This window comes from Dasypus novemcinctus, chromosome 3 (genome assembly GCF_030445035.2).
Source record: "Dasypus novemcinctus isolate mDasNov1 chromosome 3, mDasNov1.1.hap2, whole genome shotgun sequence".
Classification (NCBI taxonomy): domain Eukaryota; kingdom Metazoa; phylum Chordata; class Mammalia; order Cingulata; family Dasypodidae; genus Dasypus; species Dasypus novemcinctus.
The window spans coordinates 79304729-79320462 of NC_080675.1; the positions used below are offsets into that span (position 1 = coordinate 79304729).

Here is a 15734-nt window from a genome sequence, read left to right on the forward strand (position 1 = left end):
TTGTGGTCTTTTTCCCTTAATATTTTTATATTAGGGATTCTAACTCTTTATAATGTATGCTACAAATATTTTCTTTCATTTTTTTCAGTTGTCTTTTGGCTGTGTTTATGGTGGGTGTTTTGGAGGGCTTTAGTCGTTCATGTCATTCATGTTGGTCATGGGAACATATTTTTATGTGATCAATTTATCAATCTTTAGGGACTCCAAATATATATAAATTGGATTTTCTTTTTCTTTGTTTTCATCCACTTTCTCTCTGACATTTTCTTTCCCTTCTGTTTTTACTGTTTTTCAGTGGCCCTTAGTAAGTTTTTTTTCCCCTTCCTTAGGCACCTTATAATTCTTTTTTCATTTCTAATATAATTTGTCTTTTTCTTTTAATTCTTTCTTGACTTGACTCAGTTCTTTTCCTGTTCCATTTATTTTCTTAATTTTAAAATTTTTGATTTAAGATGTGCTTTTTCATATATATAAATGCTTAGTTTATTTGGGGGGAATTTTCAGCAGCTGAATTGCTTGGATTCTCATTTTCTGCTTATAGTAGTTTTTGTATAGATGATCACTGTTTCTGTATTTCTGTCATCAGGTTGGTGGTTTAGGGTAGTTTATGAAATTCCTAGTTCAAGAGCTCCCTCTTCTGTCTGTGAATTGAAACAGTATATTTATTGGGTGACCTTTTTTTAAGAGGAGGAGTTATAAGTCCATTAATTTTCTTTCATGTTTTTTCAGCCTTGCAGAATCCTAAATTTCTCCCTTTTGTGTTTTTCATTTCATTACATGTTTTCCAAAGGATACCTTTTCTTTCCCTCTTAACATTCTTTTCCCCCAAAAGATTGCCTTTCTTTTGTGTACTTTTAAGCCCCTTTTTTTCTACTAGTGCTCTGTTCTACCAGTATACTTTTTCAGTATTTTTACTTTTCAGATGGACTCTTTATTTCTTGCATTGGTTTTAGATCAATCTTAGGTTCCCAGCTAGCCTCCCTTTTTCTGTCCTTCACAGTTTTTCCCAAATTGTCCTGGCTCTTCATGAAAGTTTATAATGGGAGAAGGAGAAAAAGTTTACTTGAATTTGGTATATATTTTTCTATTTGCAAGTACTTTGAAGTTTGGATTTTCTCTGTCATCTGGTTCTAAGTATGGGCTTTGTTTAGTTTTATTGGTTCTTTTTTTTTGTTCTTTATTGTTTTTTAGGAGAATATTGGGAGATTTAGACCAGAATTACTTCTTGAGTTGGAGAGTTGGACTCAACCCTAAAATTCAGCAGATATCTTTTTGCTCTTTGCTGCTTTCATGGCACTAATTGTGATTCTTTATCCAATAAAATGGACCACACAGATATTGCTATTTTACTCTAAATTATTTTAGATAAAAACAATTTGGGTTATGGCATCCATTAGTATCCAGTGGTAAGATTCATGTAGTAAAATGAGTAACATTTTCAGAAAGTATTAAGGAGGTCTTTCTGATGAGGTGTTGTTAAATTAGAAAGGAAAGTGAAAGTGATTATAATACATACAGACCAAAGCCTTTCTTTTGTGTCCCACACCATGCACAAGTAAATAGAATTAATTGATACCAGTTATCTTTAAGCTATGTGGGTTTTTTAAAAAATTAATTTTAAATAATTTTAACATTCCTGTTTTTATTATTTCACTGTTTTAATGTTTCATTGTACTTGCCCTGATATATAATCAAGAACCCACTGTAATATTCATATACATCTTAAAATCAGTTAGACCTAGATAAACATTTTTGTTTTTTTTGTTTTTTGTTTTTTTAGGAGGTACATGGGAAGCAAGTACTCAAATCACTGAGCTATGCCCACCCCTCTCTAGATAAATATTAATGGTAGAACTTCAGAAGATGGTTCTTAGGTTTTGGGAACCTAAGAATAAGTACTATTAAGTACTACCAACCTTTTATTTTATTTTATAGTCCAATAAATGAAATGAGCTTCTTTGTTATTATTATAGTTGGTTGTATCCTTACTTCTGTGCCTTTTGGACTGGATCATGGCCTTACCTCTAAAGACACTATTCCAGCCAATCCACACTACTGGAGCAGAAAATGATAAAACAGAAAAATCTGTCCTCAATTGCATTTATAAGGTAACCTTCCTTGTTTTTTTAAAAACCAAAGGTTTTTAAAACCTAAAGAAATAGCTGTTCTTAGTATTACATTTTCATTGTTTTAGAGCTATTTAAGTATTTTTCAAGAACATAGATTTATCTTATAGTACTCTTAAGAGTAATTAAAATTAAAATGTACTTCCTACAATTCTGTTTTGTTGAAATTTTGGGAGGAGGCAAATCTTTGTTGACTGTGAGAATCATAGTTATATTTTACTTACTCTTCTTTTTAAAGGGGGTATTGTTTTACCTTGATTATAGAGGTCAGTTTAAAAATATCTAAAATTTCACCAAGCTCTTGTGTTACCGGATGGCTTTTTTCTTCTTTTGACCTGCACGACTTTATTTTTATTTAAAAGGAAAATTTGTGTGTTTTTTCTTCGTCCCTGTATTTTCAGGTTTTACATGGGTGTGTTTATGGAGCTCAGTGTTTCAGCAATCCAAGGTATTTTCCAATGAGCCTCTCTGATTTGGCATCTGTAGATTATGATCCTTTCATGCATTTGGAAAGTCTGAAAGAGCCTGAACCCCTGCATTCCCCTGATTCAGAACGATCTTCTAAACTCCAGACAGTAACAGAAGGTAAAATGAGTTATTTTCAAGGTAAAATTAGTGCTTGGGTTCTCTCTAGGTAAGATTTGAGGCCATGGGTAGAAATAATGAAGAAGGAGAATATGTCTTGCTTTTTTGGTTGTTTACTTAACCATGTGTATTATAGTTCAAGTTTATTTTTAGTTTAAGAAATAACTTCAGATAAATATGTCATAAGATTATATGTGATGACTTTTCTGTATACTTCTAAGCTATTCTTTATCAATTCTCTTTCATATTTTATTTTATGCATAGTAAAATTTATACAGTTCAATAAGGGATTGAACTTTGGAGTCAAACAGACCTGGTATAGTTGCATTTTGACTCTTACTTAAAAGCCAAGTGACTTTGTCTGTTTCCATTTCTAAAATGGGGATATTAGTTCTCTCAGAAGATTGTTTTGAATACTAAATAAGAATATATTTAGAGAAGCGGACTTGGCCCAATGGATAGGGTGTCCGCCTACCACATGGAAGCTCCGTGATTCAAATCCCGGGCCTCCTTGACCTGTGTGGAGCTGGCCCACACGCAGTGCTGATGCACGCAAGGAGTGCGGTGCCACGCAGGTGTCCTCCACATAGGGGACCCCCACACGCAAGGAGCGCACCCTGTAAGGAAAGCCGCCCAGTGCAAAAGAAAGTGCAGCCTGCCCAAGAATGGCACCACGCACACGGGGAGCTGGTGCAATAAGATGACGCAACAAAAAGAAACACAGATTCCTGGTGACGCTGATAAAGATAGAAGCAGTCACAGAAGAACACGCAGCAAATGGACACAGAAAGCAGACAACTGGGGGGGGGGGTGGAGAGAAATAAATAAAAAATAAATCTTTTTTTAAAAAAAGTATATATTTAAAGCTGTATGCACAGTTCTTGGTACATTGGGAACTTAATAACATATTTTAAAGTCACATCATTTCTCCATTGAGTTCACTGTGTGACAGAGAAAGATCTGAACAAATTACCTTTTGATATGACTAGAAAAAAATAAAAGTATATTCAAAGTACAGATAGCCTAGAAGAACCCAGGAATTACTGGAGGATTTTTTAAGGAGGGGGATATGTAATAAAACTAGTATTAAGAGCACTTTGACAATAGTATTTTGCAGAATCAGCAAATTATGGCCTGCACCTGTCTCCTATTTTTTAAAAATAATGTTTTACTGGGACACAGCCACACCTGTTAATTTCTATGTCATTATAGCTACTTTTTCCCTGCAGTGGCAGTATGAGTAATTGGAACAGAGGTCATGTGATCCACAAAGCTGAAAATATTTACTGTTTGGTCCTTTACACAAATGTTTGCCAATCCCTGGTGTTTTAGATTGAATTGAGGGATGTTAACCCAGGAGCAGAGAGGAGGTTGCAGTAGGTCAAGCAAGAGTTGAAGAAGGCTTAAATTAAATTTTTTTGTATAGTTACTAAAGAATGATAAGTAGGAATGGAGAGAAAATAGGAGTTTAGAAATTTTTTTTTTTTTTAAGATTTATTTATTTAATTCCCCCCCCCTCCCCCGGTTGTCTGTTCTCTGTGTCTATGTGCTGCATCTTGTTTCTTTGTCCGCTTCTGTTGTCGTCAGCGGCACGGGAAGTGTGGGCGGCGCCATTCCTGGGCAGGCTGCACTTTCTTTCGCGCTGGGCGGCTCTCCTTACAGGGCGCATAGAAATATTGAGGCAGTATAGTCAAAAGGTTTTCGCCAAAGAGTAATGGAAAAGTAGGAATTTAGAGTAGGTATCTGGTTAGATTCTGGCTTGGGGTTAGTTAGGTTATTCCCCAAATGAAAGTAAAATATAAGAGAAAGTACAAGTTTGGGAGGAAAAATTAGGAGGATAGTATTGGAAATAGTTTAGTTCAAGGTGTTTATTGGATATTAATGTAAAAACATTTGGTAGGTAATTAGTTGTATAGGCAGATCGAGATATTAACAGAGAGGTCTTTACTAAGAATATATAGTTATGTGTGTGTGTGTGTGTGCATACACCTGCGCTGAGAAAAAATATTTAAAAAGAAAATAGTACCAGGAGAGTAATTTCTTAGAAATCAAGAGAAGAAAAACCTTTTTAAAAGGCTAGCTGATAGATGGAGAGGTCAAATACATAAGGATTGATAAGTGTCAGCTTTAGTTTTAGCAGAGGCATAGAAGCAGAAGTGGATGGCTGTAGGTTGAGTAGCAAACAGAAGTTAAGAAAACAGAGCCGTCCCATGGAAAGTACTCTAAAGAAGTTTGGCTGTTTAAAGAGAGAGATTCTGGTACCATTCTTTGTTAAGAGTAGCTATAGTTGAGACCTAGTGGTGGTCTATCTTGGTGTTAAGGTAAGAAATGGTACCATTCTTTGTAGAGTTAACCAGTTGACCTTGTGGTAGAAAAGTCTTAGTGTTGGGAGGTAATAGGTGGGATTTATTTTTGGTGTATTTCAAAATTTCAGATTCTCTGCGGTTAGGGGCGCTAGTGGTTAGTGGTCTGTTGACATGCATTAGAGGATAAAGAAAGAATTGAGTGGCCAGCAAGCTGTATGAGAAACATACCTACTTAATAGTAAAGTGAAAGAAGTACTGGTTGGTTGATGTCTATACTACTACTCTCCTTTACTGAACCAGTAACTTTAAGTACTCGCCTTTCCATCTTTCTACTTTCCTTCACTTTTCTCCCTCCCCCACCTTCCATTAATATTAATTTACAAATAAATAACATCAGAAACCAGTATTCTTAAGAAACCAATGTCACCTATGTAGTATGCATGGGGCTCAAGTAAAAGGAGAGAGAGAGAGCAATGAAGCAGTAGGTAAACTAAAGGATGAGTTAAGGGCATAGAATGTTGAATTTATTTATAAGCTGAGAAGGAAGTAAATGGAAGGTGATCATTAATAGAGTGAAATCCCTGAGGAGATGAGCTAGAAAGTAGTACAGGTGCTAGGATTAACCCTTCTTCTGAGACCAGGAAGAAGAGGAAGATGGAGGTAAATTAAGAGGAGTGACAAAAGTTATTGAGGGCCCAATAGAAAACGAAAATGTTTTATTTCCACCAGTTGACAATCAGTGTGAGGCAGAAATCCAAGGGAACTGTAATTGTGGTTTTGAAAATATTGGTGTATGGTTAAGCCATGTAACCTGGGATTGGGAAGGATTGAACTGATGCAAGGAAATAGCTAATAAATTGAGGGGAAAATGGCATGATCCAGAGAGTCAGAAGGCAAATGTGGTTGGCAATAAGAAGTTAGAGCAGTGATTTTTAGCCTTGACTGCATATTAGAGTACTGATGCTCTGGTCCCAACTGCAGAGATTTTAAAATCTAGGATTGCTGGGATTTTTCAAAGCTTTGCATAACTATAGTATGCAGCCATGATTGGGAACCACTGAGAGCATACAACTTGTTTTTTTAGCAGTGTAACCTTTTCAAGTAAATTTCATGAGGAAACCCAATTTGTAAAACTTTATATAAAATAAATGAATTTTACATTTTAATGAAAAACTCCACCATATAGCAGGGTGGAGGCCTCGGGTCTGATCAACTTCACTCCCATCTGTTTCTCCCACATCCCAAGGGTTCTACACTTTTGGGAAATCAGTAGGCTAAGAGATTGTGTTCGAAGAGTAGGCTGTTAAGAAAGAGTTCAATTTTTAAAGGTAGAGTAGTTATCAATGATACATATATAGGACGTGATTGACTATGATAGTGGGTTGATAACATGGAATTCAAGCGAAGATATGAAGTTAGAGGTCAAGAAAGTGTGTGAGGCTAGGGTTCTGGGTTCACTACAAGTTGCTATACAAGTTGCTAATAATTTATCTAGAACACAAATACACAAGTTAAATAAGAACCTAAGGTTTACGTTATAGTTTATATGTAATAGAGATGTACAGGGCAATACAAAATAGCAAAAGAATATAGATAATAATTGATATAGGTAATTTTGTAATAGTAAAATAGTGTTTATTTAAAAATAAAGTTATGGGAAAAAATTATTTGCTTTTAAACATTTTTTAAGATATAAAATGGTAGGTTCTGATTCAAGACAGTATGGTATATTAATTAGTGCGATAAATAGATTTTTTTTTTAGAATTTTCTTATTTAAAAGGAAGTTTTAATGTTTTTCATGTAAAATATACTGTAATGTATCAAAGTCAGTGTAAAAGAAGCAAAGAAAAAAATTGAAATAGATGAGCTTAATATTGATAACAAATACCCTGTGTACTGCTATTCTCTAAATATATCAAATTTATTCTCTTTGAGCTTCCTTAAAGGTATTAAGGACCAGATAAATACAGAACGTTTTTGAAACAGATATGAGCTTAACAGTAGGTGATCCTGTGGTCAGTAGTGACTATGTGCTGCAGTGCTGGTTTTTTGGGGGGGGTTTTTTTGGTGGTTTTTTTTGTTTTGATTTTTTTCATGTGGTGAAAATGACTAATCATTGTGCTCTTGTCTAAGGCATGCTTCATCATCTTCAAGTACGTTTTTGGCCAAAGAATTCTAAACATAGACTGTCCCTAATAAGCTCAGTATTGGAGTGAACAAATCTGATTTCACAACTATTGGCAGGAGTAGCTGTAATTATTAAATTTACTAAAGAATAAAGCAAGGTACTGAGTTGGCTTTTTGTCAAATGGCTGTAGTCTTATTAGCAAAAAGTCATCATTTGTGGGGTCAGAGTGAAAGAAGACTGACTCAAAGGATTCATTCTCTCCTAATTATGGTTTCACCTATACATATTATGCAAAGCTAATATTTAAAGCATTTGCCAAAATTAACTTCCTCAGCATGTTCTATTACAGTGCAGTGAATTGCAGCAGCTTTTTATGTCTTGCTGCTTTTGTATGCCATAATAATCTGTAATTATGGGTTTGCTGCAAATGCTGTAGGGTTTGTTTAATCTGACAATCTGAAAAGACATCCCTGAATAGACTTATTTAAATGAATGCTAGTTACACAAAGCCTTAGAAGCATCGATATCTTCATTTTGCATTTTCTCACAAGGCTGGTTATTTTAGAAATTCATTTTGAATTTCTAAATTAGGGTATTTCATATGTCTTTATATCTAAGTAGATAAGTAGAAGGGAGTTATGTATATTATATAGTTTATAGCTCAAAAATAAACCCACATAAATCTAAATGCCCAATTAGTAAGTTGAGATTTTTATCCTTTTATATATACATATACCCTGAATTTAGAGAAGCACCGTAGGAGAGAAAATGCTTTTACTTACATCTGAAATCTAAATTTAATTTTCAAGTGTTCTTAATGTTAATAATTATGACATATTTACTAAGAAGCTCATTTAAACAGCATTCCTACTAACACTTCCTTTGGGATGAGAATATGTAGGATGGATTAGTACCTGGGCTTTAGAGCTTTAGAAGTTTATAGTTTAGGGAAAGAGCAGGCTCATTTTTGTACTTTACTAATAAGCAAGTTTGGAAAAGGAACTCCAAAGATTTATGTTACCTATAATGCTGCCAAATATAAACGATTTTTTTTTTCTGTCACATCCAGCTTGCATATGAGAGATTTTAACTTGTACAGGAAAGTGGGATTCAAAAATTTTTATGTGATTTGTTAATGATCACAGAGCAAATCAAAGACAAAGTCAGAGACCTTTCTCTTTTCTGTGATCTTGTTACACTAAATTATACTTTCCTTTCTTCTGAAGGTTAACTTACATGTTCTGCAGAAAAGATTTGCTTCTTAGAATAAGTCACCTATTTAAATATATCACTCAAGAGGAAGGGGGAAAAAAGGATAAAGAGCAGAAAAATTTTTTCTATGTAAAAATAAAAAATATCTTTAATCCTAATTTTTTATGCCACTCTTTAAAACATGAGTCAGTCTTATTTAGATGAGCTTTTTCAGTTTATCTTGGCTATTTACTTAGTAATACATGCTATGTAATAATTTTTGAAGTTACTGTACACAGTAAAAAATAAATCTTGAATTCCTTTCTTCCATATAGCACAGTAGTTTGCCAAAAGAAAAAGAGAAGAGTTTGAAAATTAGAGTTGTAGTAAAGGGGCAAATAACACTGAGCTGAAAAGCAAAAGACCAGCCTTTGTATGAAATTTCATATAGTAGGCAAATTACTTAACTTCTATATACCCATTTGTTTTCTTATACAAAGCAAAGAGTACTGGCTAGAGTATCTGTAAAAACCCCTTAACAGTGAATATTCATTATATTCTTAGTTATAATTAGGGAAAAGAAAGCAGAGATAAGATTAAAACCACTCTTATCCTCCAGTGACACATATCTTTCAAATTTGATTATAATCTTCTAAGTGTAGAATTGAATGAGGGCTAATTATTTAGTGTTGTCATCTAATGTTGAATAGCTGATTTTCAGAACTAGTCATAAACATAATTAAAGAACAGCTCAATATCACTGGAACTTTTTTTTTTTTTTAAAGATTTATTTATTTATTTAATTTCCCCCCCTCCCTCCCCTGGTTGTCTGTTCTTGGTGTCTATTTGCTGCGTCTTGTTTCTTTGTCTGCTTCTGTTGTCCTCAGCGGCACTGGAAGTGTGGGCGGTGCCATTCCTGGGCAGGCTGCACTTTCTTTTCACGCTGGGCGGCTCTCCTCACGGGCGCACTCCTTGCGCATGGGGCTCCCCCATGCGGGGGACACCCTTGCGTGGCACGGCACTCCTTGCGCGCATCAGCGCTGCGCATGGCCAGCTCCACACGGGTCAAGGAGGCCCGGGGTTTGAACCGCGGACCTCACATATCTAGACGGACGCCCTAACCACTGGGCCAAAGTCCGTTTCCATATCACTGGAACTTTTTAAAGTAACTGATATTTATTCATGTTTATATGTATGTAGACATAAACTTGATTGGTAATGGAAAATTAAATTTTGATTCTCAGTAACATTTCAAAATCAACCAAAACCCAGAGAAAAGTTCTTTCTTAGAGCTGGAATAAAGGAGATCTTATTTGGTAATAATACCAAATTTATTGAGGTTTAAGTTACATGAAAATAAAATGTATCCTTTTTTGGTAACTTTTCTATATTGTGATGATGGTGGTTACACAATTGTATACAATTACCAAAATTCATCAAACTTAAAAATTGGAGGATTTATTTTACATAAAAAATGCTTTGATCATCAAGATTCTCAAATCTGTATTCTAGCAAATGCATATTTATTCTGGCAGCTAGACCACAGTATTCCCAACAGACTAACTTTCAGATGATATAAGCAGTACTCAGATAAGACCACTCTATGACTGTGGTAGAACAATACAGGGACATGGTCACTCTTGTCTAAATATAGACAAGGAAACTATCCCTAAACACAAAACTAAACATTCTTTTTTAACATGAATAAACTAGTGTTTTTTTATCAGTAACAAGTCTCTTCCCATCTCCAAGATGAAAAGTATCAAGATATTCTCCCCATTTCCTGGTACACTCAATCCAGAAGTGTCTTCTCTGTTGACCCCTCCTTAAAATCACGCTGGCAGTCTTTGGCAAGTGGACTTTAACAAATCATTTTCTCTCTCCATTAATCTCTTCGCCCTTTTCTCTCTTTGTGTTCCCTTTTCCTCTGTTCTCCCCACCACTCCTTGATCCTCCTCCGTCCTATCCTGACACCTCGATGTGCCTCTTCTGTGTTCTTTGAGTTTTCTCTTTTTCTGGTTCCTATAATTAAAAAAAAAAAAAAAATGTTACTCATTTGAGTACTCATTGAGTAGTATTTGTTTTCTTTATGTGCTTTCCAAAGAAAAAAAATGTTTCTTGAATACAGCTAACTGCTTAGATTAGACAAATTGACCTGAAGCATACCTTAGAAAAATATACAAAGTATACAAGCCCATAAAAATATTTTTACCTTTACAAGAAAGTTTTCTTGGTACATACTGGATACACTGACACTGTTTAAATTGATCCTGACTCTTAAGGTTTAGTGGAAATATACTTTTCTCTGAAATTTTCTTATATCATCAGTGAAAGCCAGAATGTATGCTGCAAACTGCCTCTCTTAATCTGGAATCTACTCATAAGATAAGGAATTTATCAGTTGGATTGCTTTCGTTGGCTTTTAAATCTATGTTTAGTGATTTCAAGTGATTGATTTATAATACTTTTCCATTCTTCTTTGAAGCTGTAATCTACTTTTAAAGACTTTGGTTTAAATTATGCATCCATAAACAAAAATTTCAGAAAGGGCTTCCTTATAAATTAAAACTTAATCAAAGATTGGTTTTCTTTTTCTTTGCCATCATTCCTGTAGTACAAATTCTAAGTCAGAAATAATATTTACTCAAATACATGATATAGTTTTTACAATATGATGAAATCCTCATAAATTATCTGTTTTGTTAAATAACTTTCTAGGAAGCAATAATATTCCTACTCTTTTATATTTCTTATTTCCAGTGAAAACTCAGATGCAACAAGGATTAATCTCTGTAGCAGCCCGCACTGTTATTACACATCTGGTAAATCACTTGGGCCATTATCCAATGAGTGGTGGTCCAGCTATGTTAACAAGTCAGGTGTGTGAAAATCATGACAATCAGTACAGTGAAAGTCCTGAACTTTCTCCTGAACTCTTTGAGAGTCCAAATATCCAGTTCTTTGTGTTAAACAATACAACCTTAGTGTCCTGTATCCAGATCAGATCAGAAGAAAGTATGCCTGGAGGAGGGTTATCCGCTGGCCTGGCATCAGCCAATTCAAATGTCAGAATCATAGTACGTGATCTCTCCGGAAAATATTCTTGGGACTCTGCCATCCTCTATGGGCCACCTCCTGTAAGTGGCTTGTCAGAGCCTACATCTTCTATATTTTCATTGTCTCACCAAGAGAAGCCAGAAGAGCCTTCTACATCTAATGAATGCTTAGAAGATATAACAGTAAAAGATGAACTTTCTCTGCAGTTTAAAAGATTCAGAGAAACTGTACCAACTTGGGATACAATAAAAGATGAAGAAGATGCTCTTGATGAGCTCTTGCAGTATTTAGGTGTTACTAGTCCTGAATGCTTACAGAGAACTGGAATCTCACTTAATATTCCTGCTCCACAGCCTGTGTGTATTTCTGAAAAACAGGAAAATGATGTTATCAATGCTATTCTTAAACAACATACAGAGGAAAGAGAATTTGTTGAGAAACACTTCAATGACTTAAACATGAAAGCTGTGGAACAAGATGAAGCAATACCTCAAAAGCCTCAGTCAGCATTTTATTATTGCAGATTGCTTCTTAGTATATTGGGAATGAATTCCTGGGACAAAAGGTAAGAATAAAAGAGAATATTTTCCTTTTTTTTTTTTTAAACATTTATCTTATTCATCTTTTTATCAAGCATTTTAGTCAATTAATGTTCTTTGATGAGTAGACAGCTCTAAATTTTTATTTTTTGTTTTTTAAGACCACTGAGTTATACGTGTATTCATGGGGAAAGAAAGAAGAGAAATTAAGCCAGTGAATGAACTATTTACATTTTCAGGATAACTGGTAGATCTGACCTAGAGTTTATAGCTCATAAGATCAAAAAATATTCTTATTTTTCCAGCAGTCATGTTAGTGTAACAGTTGTCTCTTTTATGAGATTGAGTAATATGATCATAGATAGTTTGAATCTTGAGGAATTAATTCAAGTTTCAGTATCAAATCAAGAAAATCTGTATTTGATTTTAATTTTTTTAGTATTTTGTTTTCTTGTTCATGTTAAAAAGCCTTATTAAAACTTAAAGTAAATGCACAAAGCATTCAGGTAAGTTAGGTAAGTGATAAAGGAAAAGAGCAGTGGACTAATATTAGAAGACCTAGGTTAGAGTCACTTAACTTAAGCCTCCAACTACAGTTTACAAACTGGAGAATAATTCCTATTTTATGTATGAGAATTAAATTAGACAATGTACATAAAACAGTAAAATTGTATACTAGTATAAAGCATTATTAATATACATTGTTTTCAAATTTGATATAAAACTTATAGGGAAGTAGAGAAGACATTTAATGTATTTTTTCTGTGTAATTTATTTTTTCTGTGTAATTTATAATAGGCTGGGAGCTCAGCTATCACAGGATAAATAAAATCTTAGAGTAATTCAAATGTATATGAACCATTGAAATGTGTTTTACTTGCTTGGTTAGTGTTTATAATCTTATTTGATTTAAACCTTTCCACTTAATAGAAGGGAATATCTTCAGCCTTGTGGGAAAGCCACATTATATCAGGAACCCAGTTTGTCTTATGATATGTTTAAATATAGGTTATTGCCACTGGATTATAGTATAAATACATTCAATTCTCTCTTGGTATAGAGTGGTTAATATGATGTCTCTTAAGAAAAATTGAAGATGGGAAGCTATATTTTACCATTGCAAATGTCTATTCCATGAACATAATTTGTACATACTTAAAATACTATAGAATGGATTTGGTAAATTCCATCGTAGTATAAAAAACACAATAATATAAAGCAAGAAAGTGAATTTTGTCTAGATTACACTTTCTCGGTAATGATTTAGATTTTTAAAAATATGTTATTTCTCATGAGGAATAATTGTCTAATACGTTTTTATGAAGCTCTTGAAAAGGAACCTACATGCATATTTATTTTAATTAGTAACATTGTGAGTTTACAAAACAATCATACGTAACATACAGTATTCCCATGTAACACCTAACCACCAACACCTTGCTTTGGAGTTGAACATTTGTTACAATGAATGATACTTTTTTGGAGAGTTGTTTGATGACTGTTTCAATTTCTTTACTTGTGAATGGTTTAATTAGGTCTTCTGTTTCTTTTAGGGTCAGTGTAGGTTGTTCGTACGTTCCTAGAAATTTTTCCATTTTATCTACGTTCTCTAGTTTGTTGGCATACAGTTGTTCATAGTATCCTCTTATGATCTCTTTTATTTCTGTGGGGTCAGTAGTAATGTTCCTGTTTTTATTTTTTATTTTATTTATTTGCATCTTCTCTCTTGTTCTTTGTCAGTCTAGCTAAAGGTTTGTCAATTTTGTTAATCTTCTCAAAGAACCAAGTTTTGGTTTTGTTAATTCTCTTTTTTTTGTTGTTGTTGTTCTCAGTTGCATTTATTTCTGCTCTGATCTTTGTTGTTTCATTCTTCCTGCTTGCTTTGGGAATAGTTTGCTATTCTTTTTCTAGTTCCTCCAGCTGTGTAATTAGGTCACTGATTTTAGCTCTTTAAAAATAATACAATTTTATTGATAAATATTAATAAAGCATACAATTCATCCAAACTGTACAATCCTGGTATTTGGTATAATCATATAGTTGTACATTCATCAGTTCAATCATTATTAGAGCAGTTTCATTATTTCAATAATAATAAACAAAAAGCAGACAAACAAGAAAATTCTCCACTCTCAATCTCTCTATGCTTCCCCTGCTTATTAAGCAGTTTTATTGAGAAATATTCACATGTATGTGAATATTTGCATGATTTTTATACTAAAATCAATGGCTTTTAGTATAATCACAGTGTTACCTTTTGTTCTTTTTAATGTAAGCATTATGGACTATAAATTTCCCTCTCAGCATTGCCTTCACTACATCCCATAGGTTCTGATAATTTGCATTCTTGTTTTTATTCGTCTTGAGATATTTATTGATTTTTATTGCAATTTCTTCAGCTCACTGATTATTTAAAAGTATGTTGTTAGCCTCCAAATATTTGTGATTTTTCCCATTTTCCACCTGTTTTTTATTTCCAACTATAGTCCATTATGATCAGAGAAAGTGCTTTGTATAATTTCAGTCTTGCTGAATTTATTGAGATCTGCTTTGTGACCCAGTATATGGTCTATCCTGGAGAAAGATCCATGAGCATTTAGAAGAATGTATATCCTGCTGTTTTAGTATGCAATGTTCTATATGTGTCTATTAGGTTTAGTTCATTTATCATATTTTTCAAGCTCTCTGTTTCTTTATTAATCCTCTGCCCAGATGTGCCATCCAATGCTGAAAGTAGTATATTAAAGTCTCCAGCTATTATTGTAGAGGCATCTATTTCTCCCTTCAGTTTTGCCAGTGGTTTGTCTCATGTATTTGGGGCCTCTTGGTTAGGTACATATACATTTTTTTGAGATACCAGGGGACAAGGATTGAACCTGGAACCTTGTATGTGGGAAACCAGTGATCAACCACAGAGCCAAATCAGCTTCCCTGAATTTTTTTTTTGTTTCACTTTTTTTTTTTTTTAGGAGGCACTGGGAACTGAACCCCAGGATCACCAATGTGGGGAGCAGGTACTCAACCACTTGAGCTACATCTCCCATCATATACATTTATGATTCTTATTTCTTCCAGAGGAATTGCCCCTTTTATTCATATATAATGCCCTTCTTTGTCTCCTTTTAAAGTCTATTTCATCCAATATAAGTACAGCTACTCCAGCTGTTTTTTGTTTGTTTGTTTGTTTGTTTTGGTTACTGCATGTGTGGAATATCTTTTTCCAGCATTTCACTTTGAGTCTATTGGTATCCTTGGGTCTAAGATGAGTCTGTCGTAGACACCATATGGATAACTCCTGTTTCATTATCCATTCTACCAGTCTGTGTCTTTTGATAGGGGAGTTTAATCCATTAACATTTAATGTTATTACTGTAAAGGCAGTTTTTACTTCACCCATTTTATGGGTATTCTCTGAAGAAGTTTTTATTTTTTCCCCTTACTAGACCATATCTTTCTGTTATTTAGTATGGCTTGTAATTTTTGCTGCTGTGTAGACATCAGGTTATCTTGATTATTTACTCTGAAGGTCAGTTTTTCTCTTTTGCCTAGGAATTTATTGTTGATTGGCTTTGTGTTAAGGCTCTTTGCCACTTAGTCCAGCATATTCCAGTCCTTTGAAATAGCCCATATATAACTGGTCAGATTTTTTCAGCTTTTCTTCATCTGATAGATGCCCTGGATATGTGGTACAATTTTAGGATTGCACTTTTTATGTACTTGTTTGACCTCCAGGAGAAAACTTCCTTGGCTCTGTTCCTTCTCCAAGAATCTTGATCTGTTCTTTTTTTCATTTCTTTTTTT

The 15734-nt window shown here is 34.0% G+C and overlaps 1 protein-coding gene across 7 annotated transcripts in view; it reads left to right on the top strand.

The window, feature by feature from the left end:
- Positions 1–15734, top strand: part of RALGAPA1 (Ral GTPase activating protein catalytic subunit alpha 1) — a 298344-nt gene that overhangs the window by 203647 nt on the left and 78963 nt on the right. For all 7 annotated transcript variants that reach the window (XM_071213978.1, XM_071213981.1, XM_058293545.2 and 4 more), the window contains 3 exons: positions 1974–2108; positions 2528–2711; positions 11098–11959. In XM_071213978.1, coding sequence (XP_071070079.1) covers positions 1974–2108; positions 2528–2711; positions 11098–11959 — 1181 coding nt within the window. The remainder of the gene's footprint in view (positions 1–1973; positions 2109–2527; positions 2712–11097; positions 11960–15734) is intronic.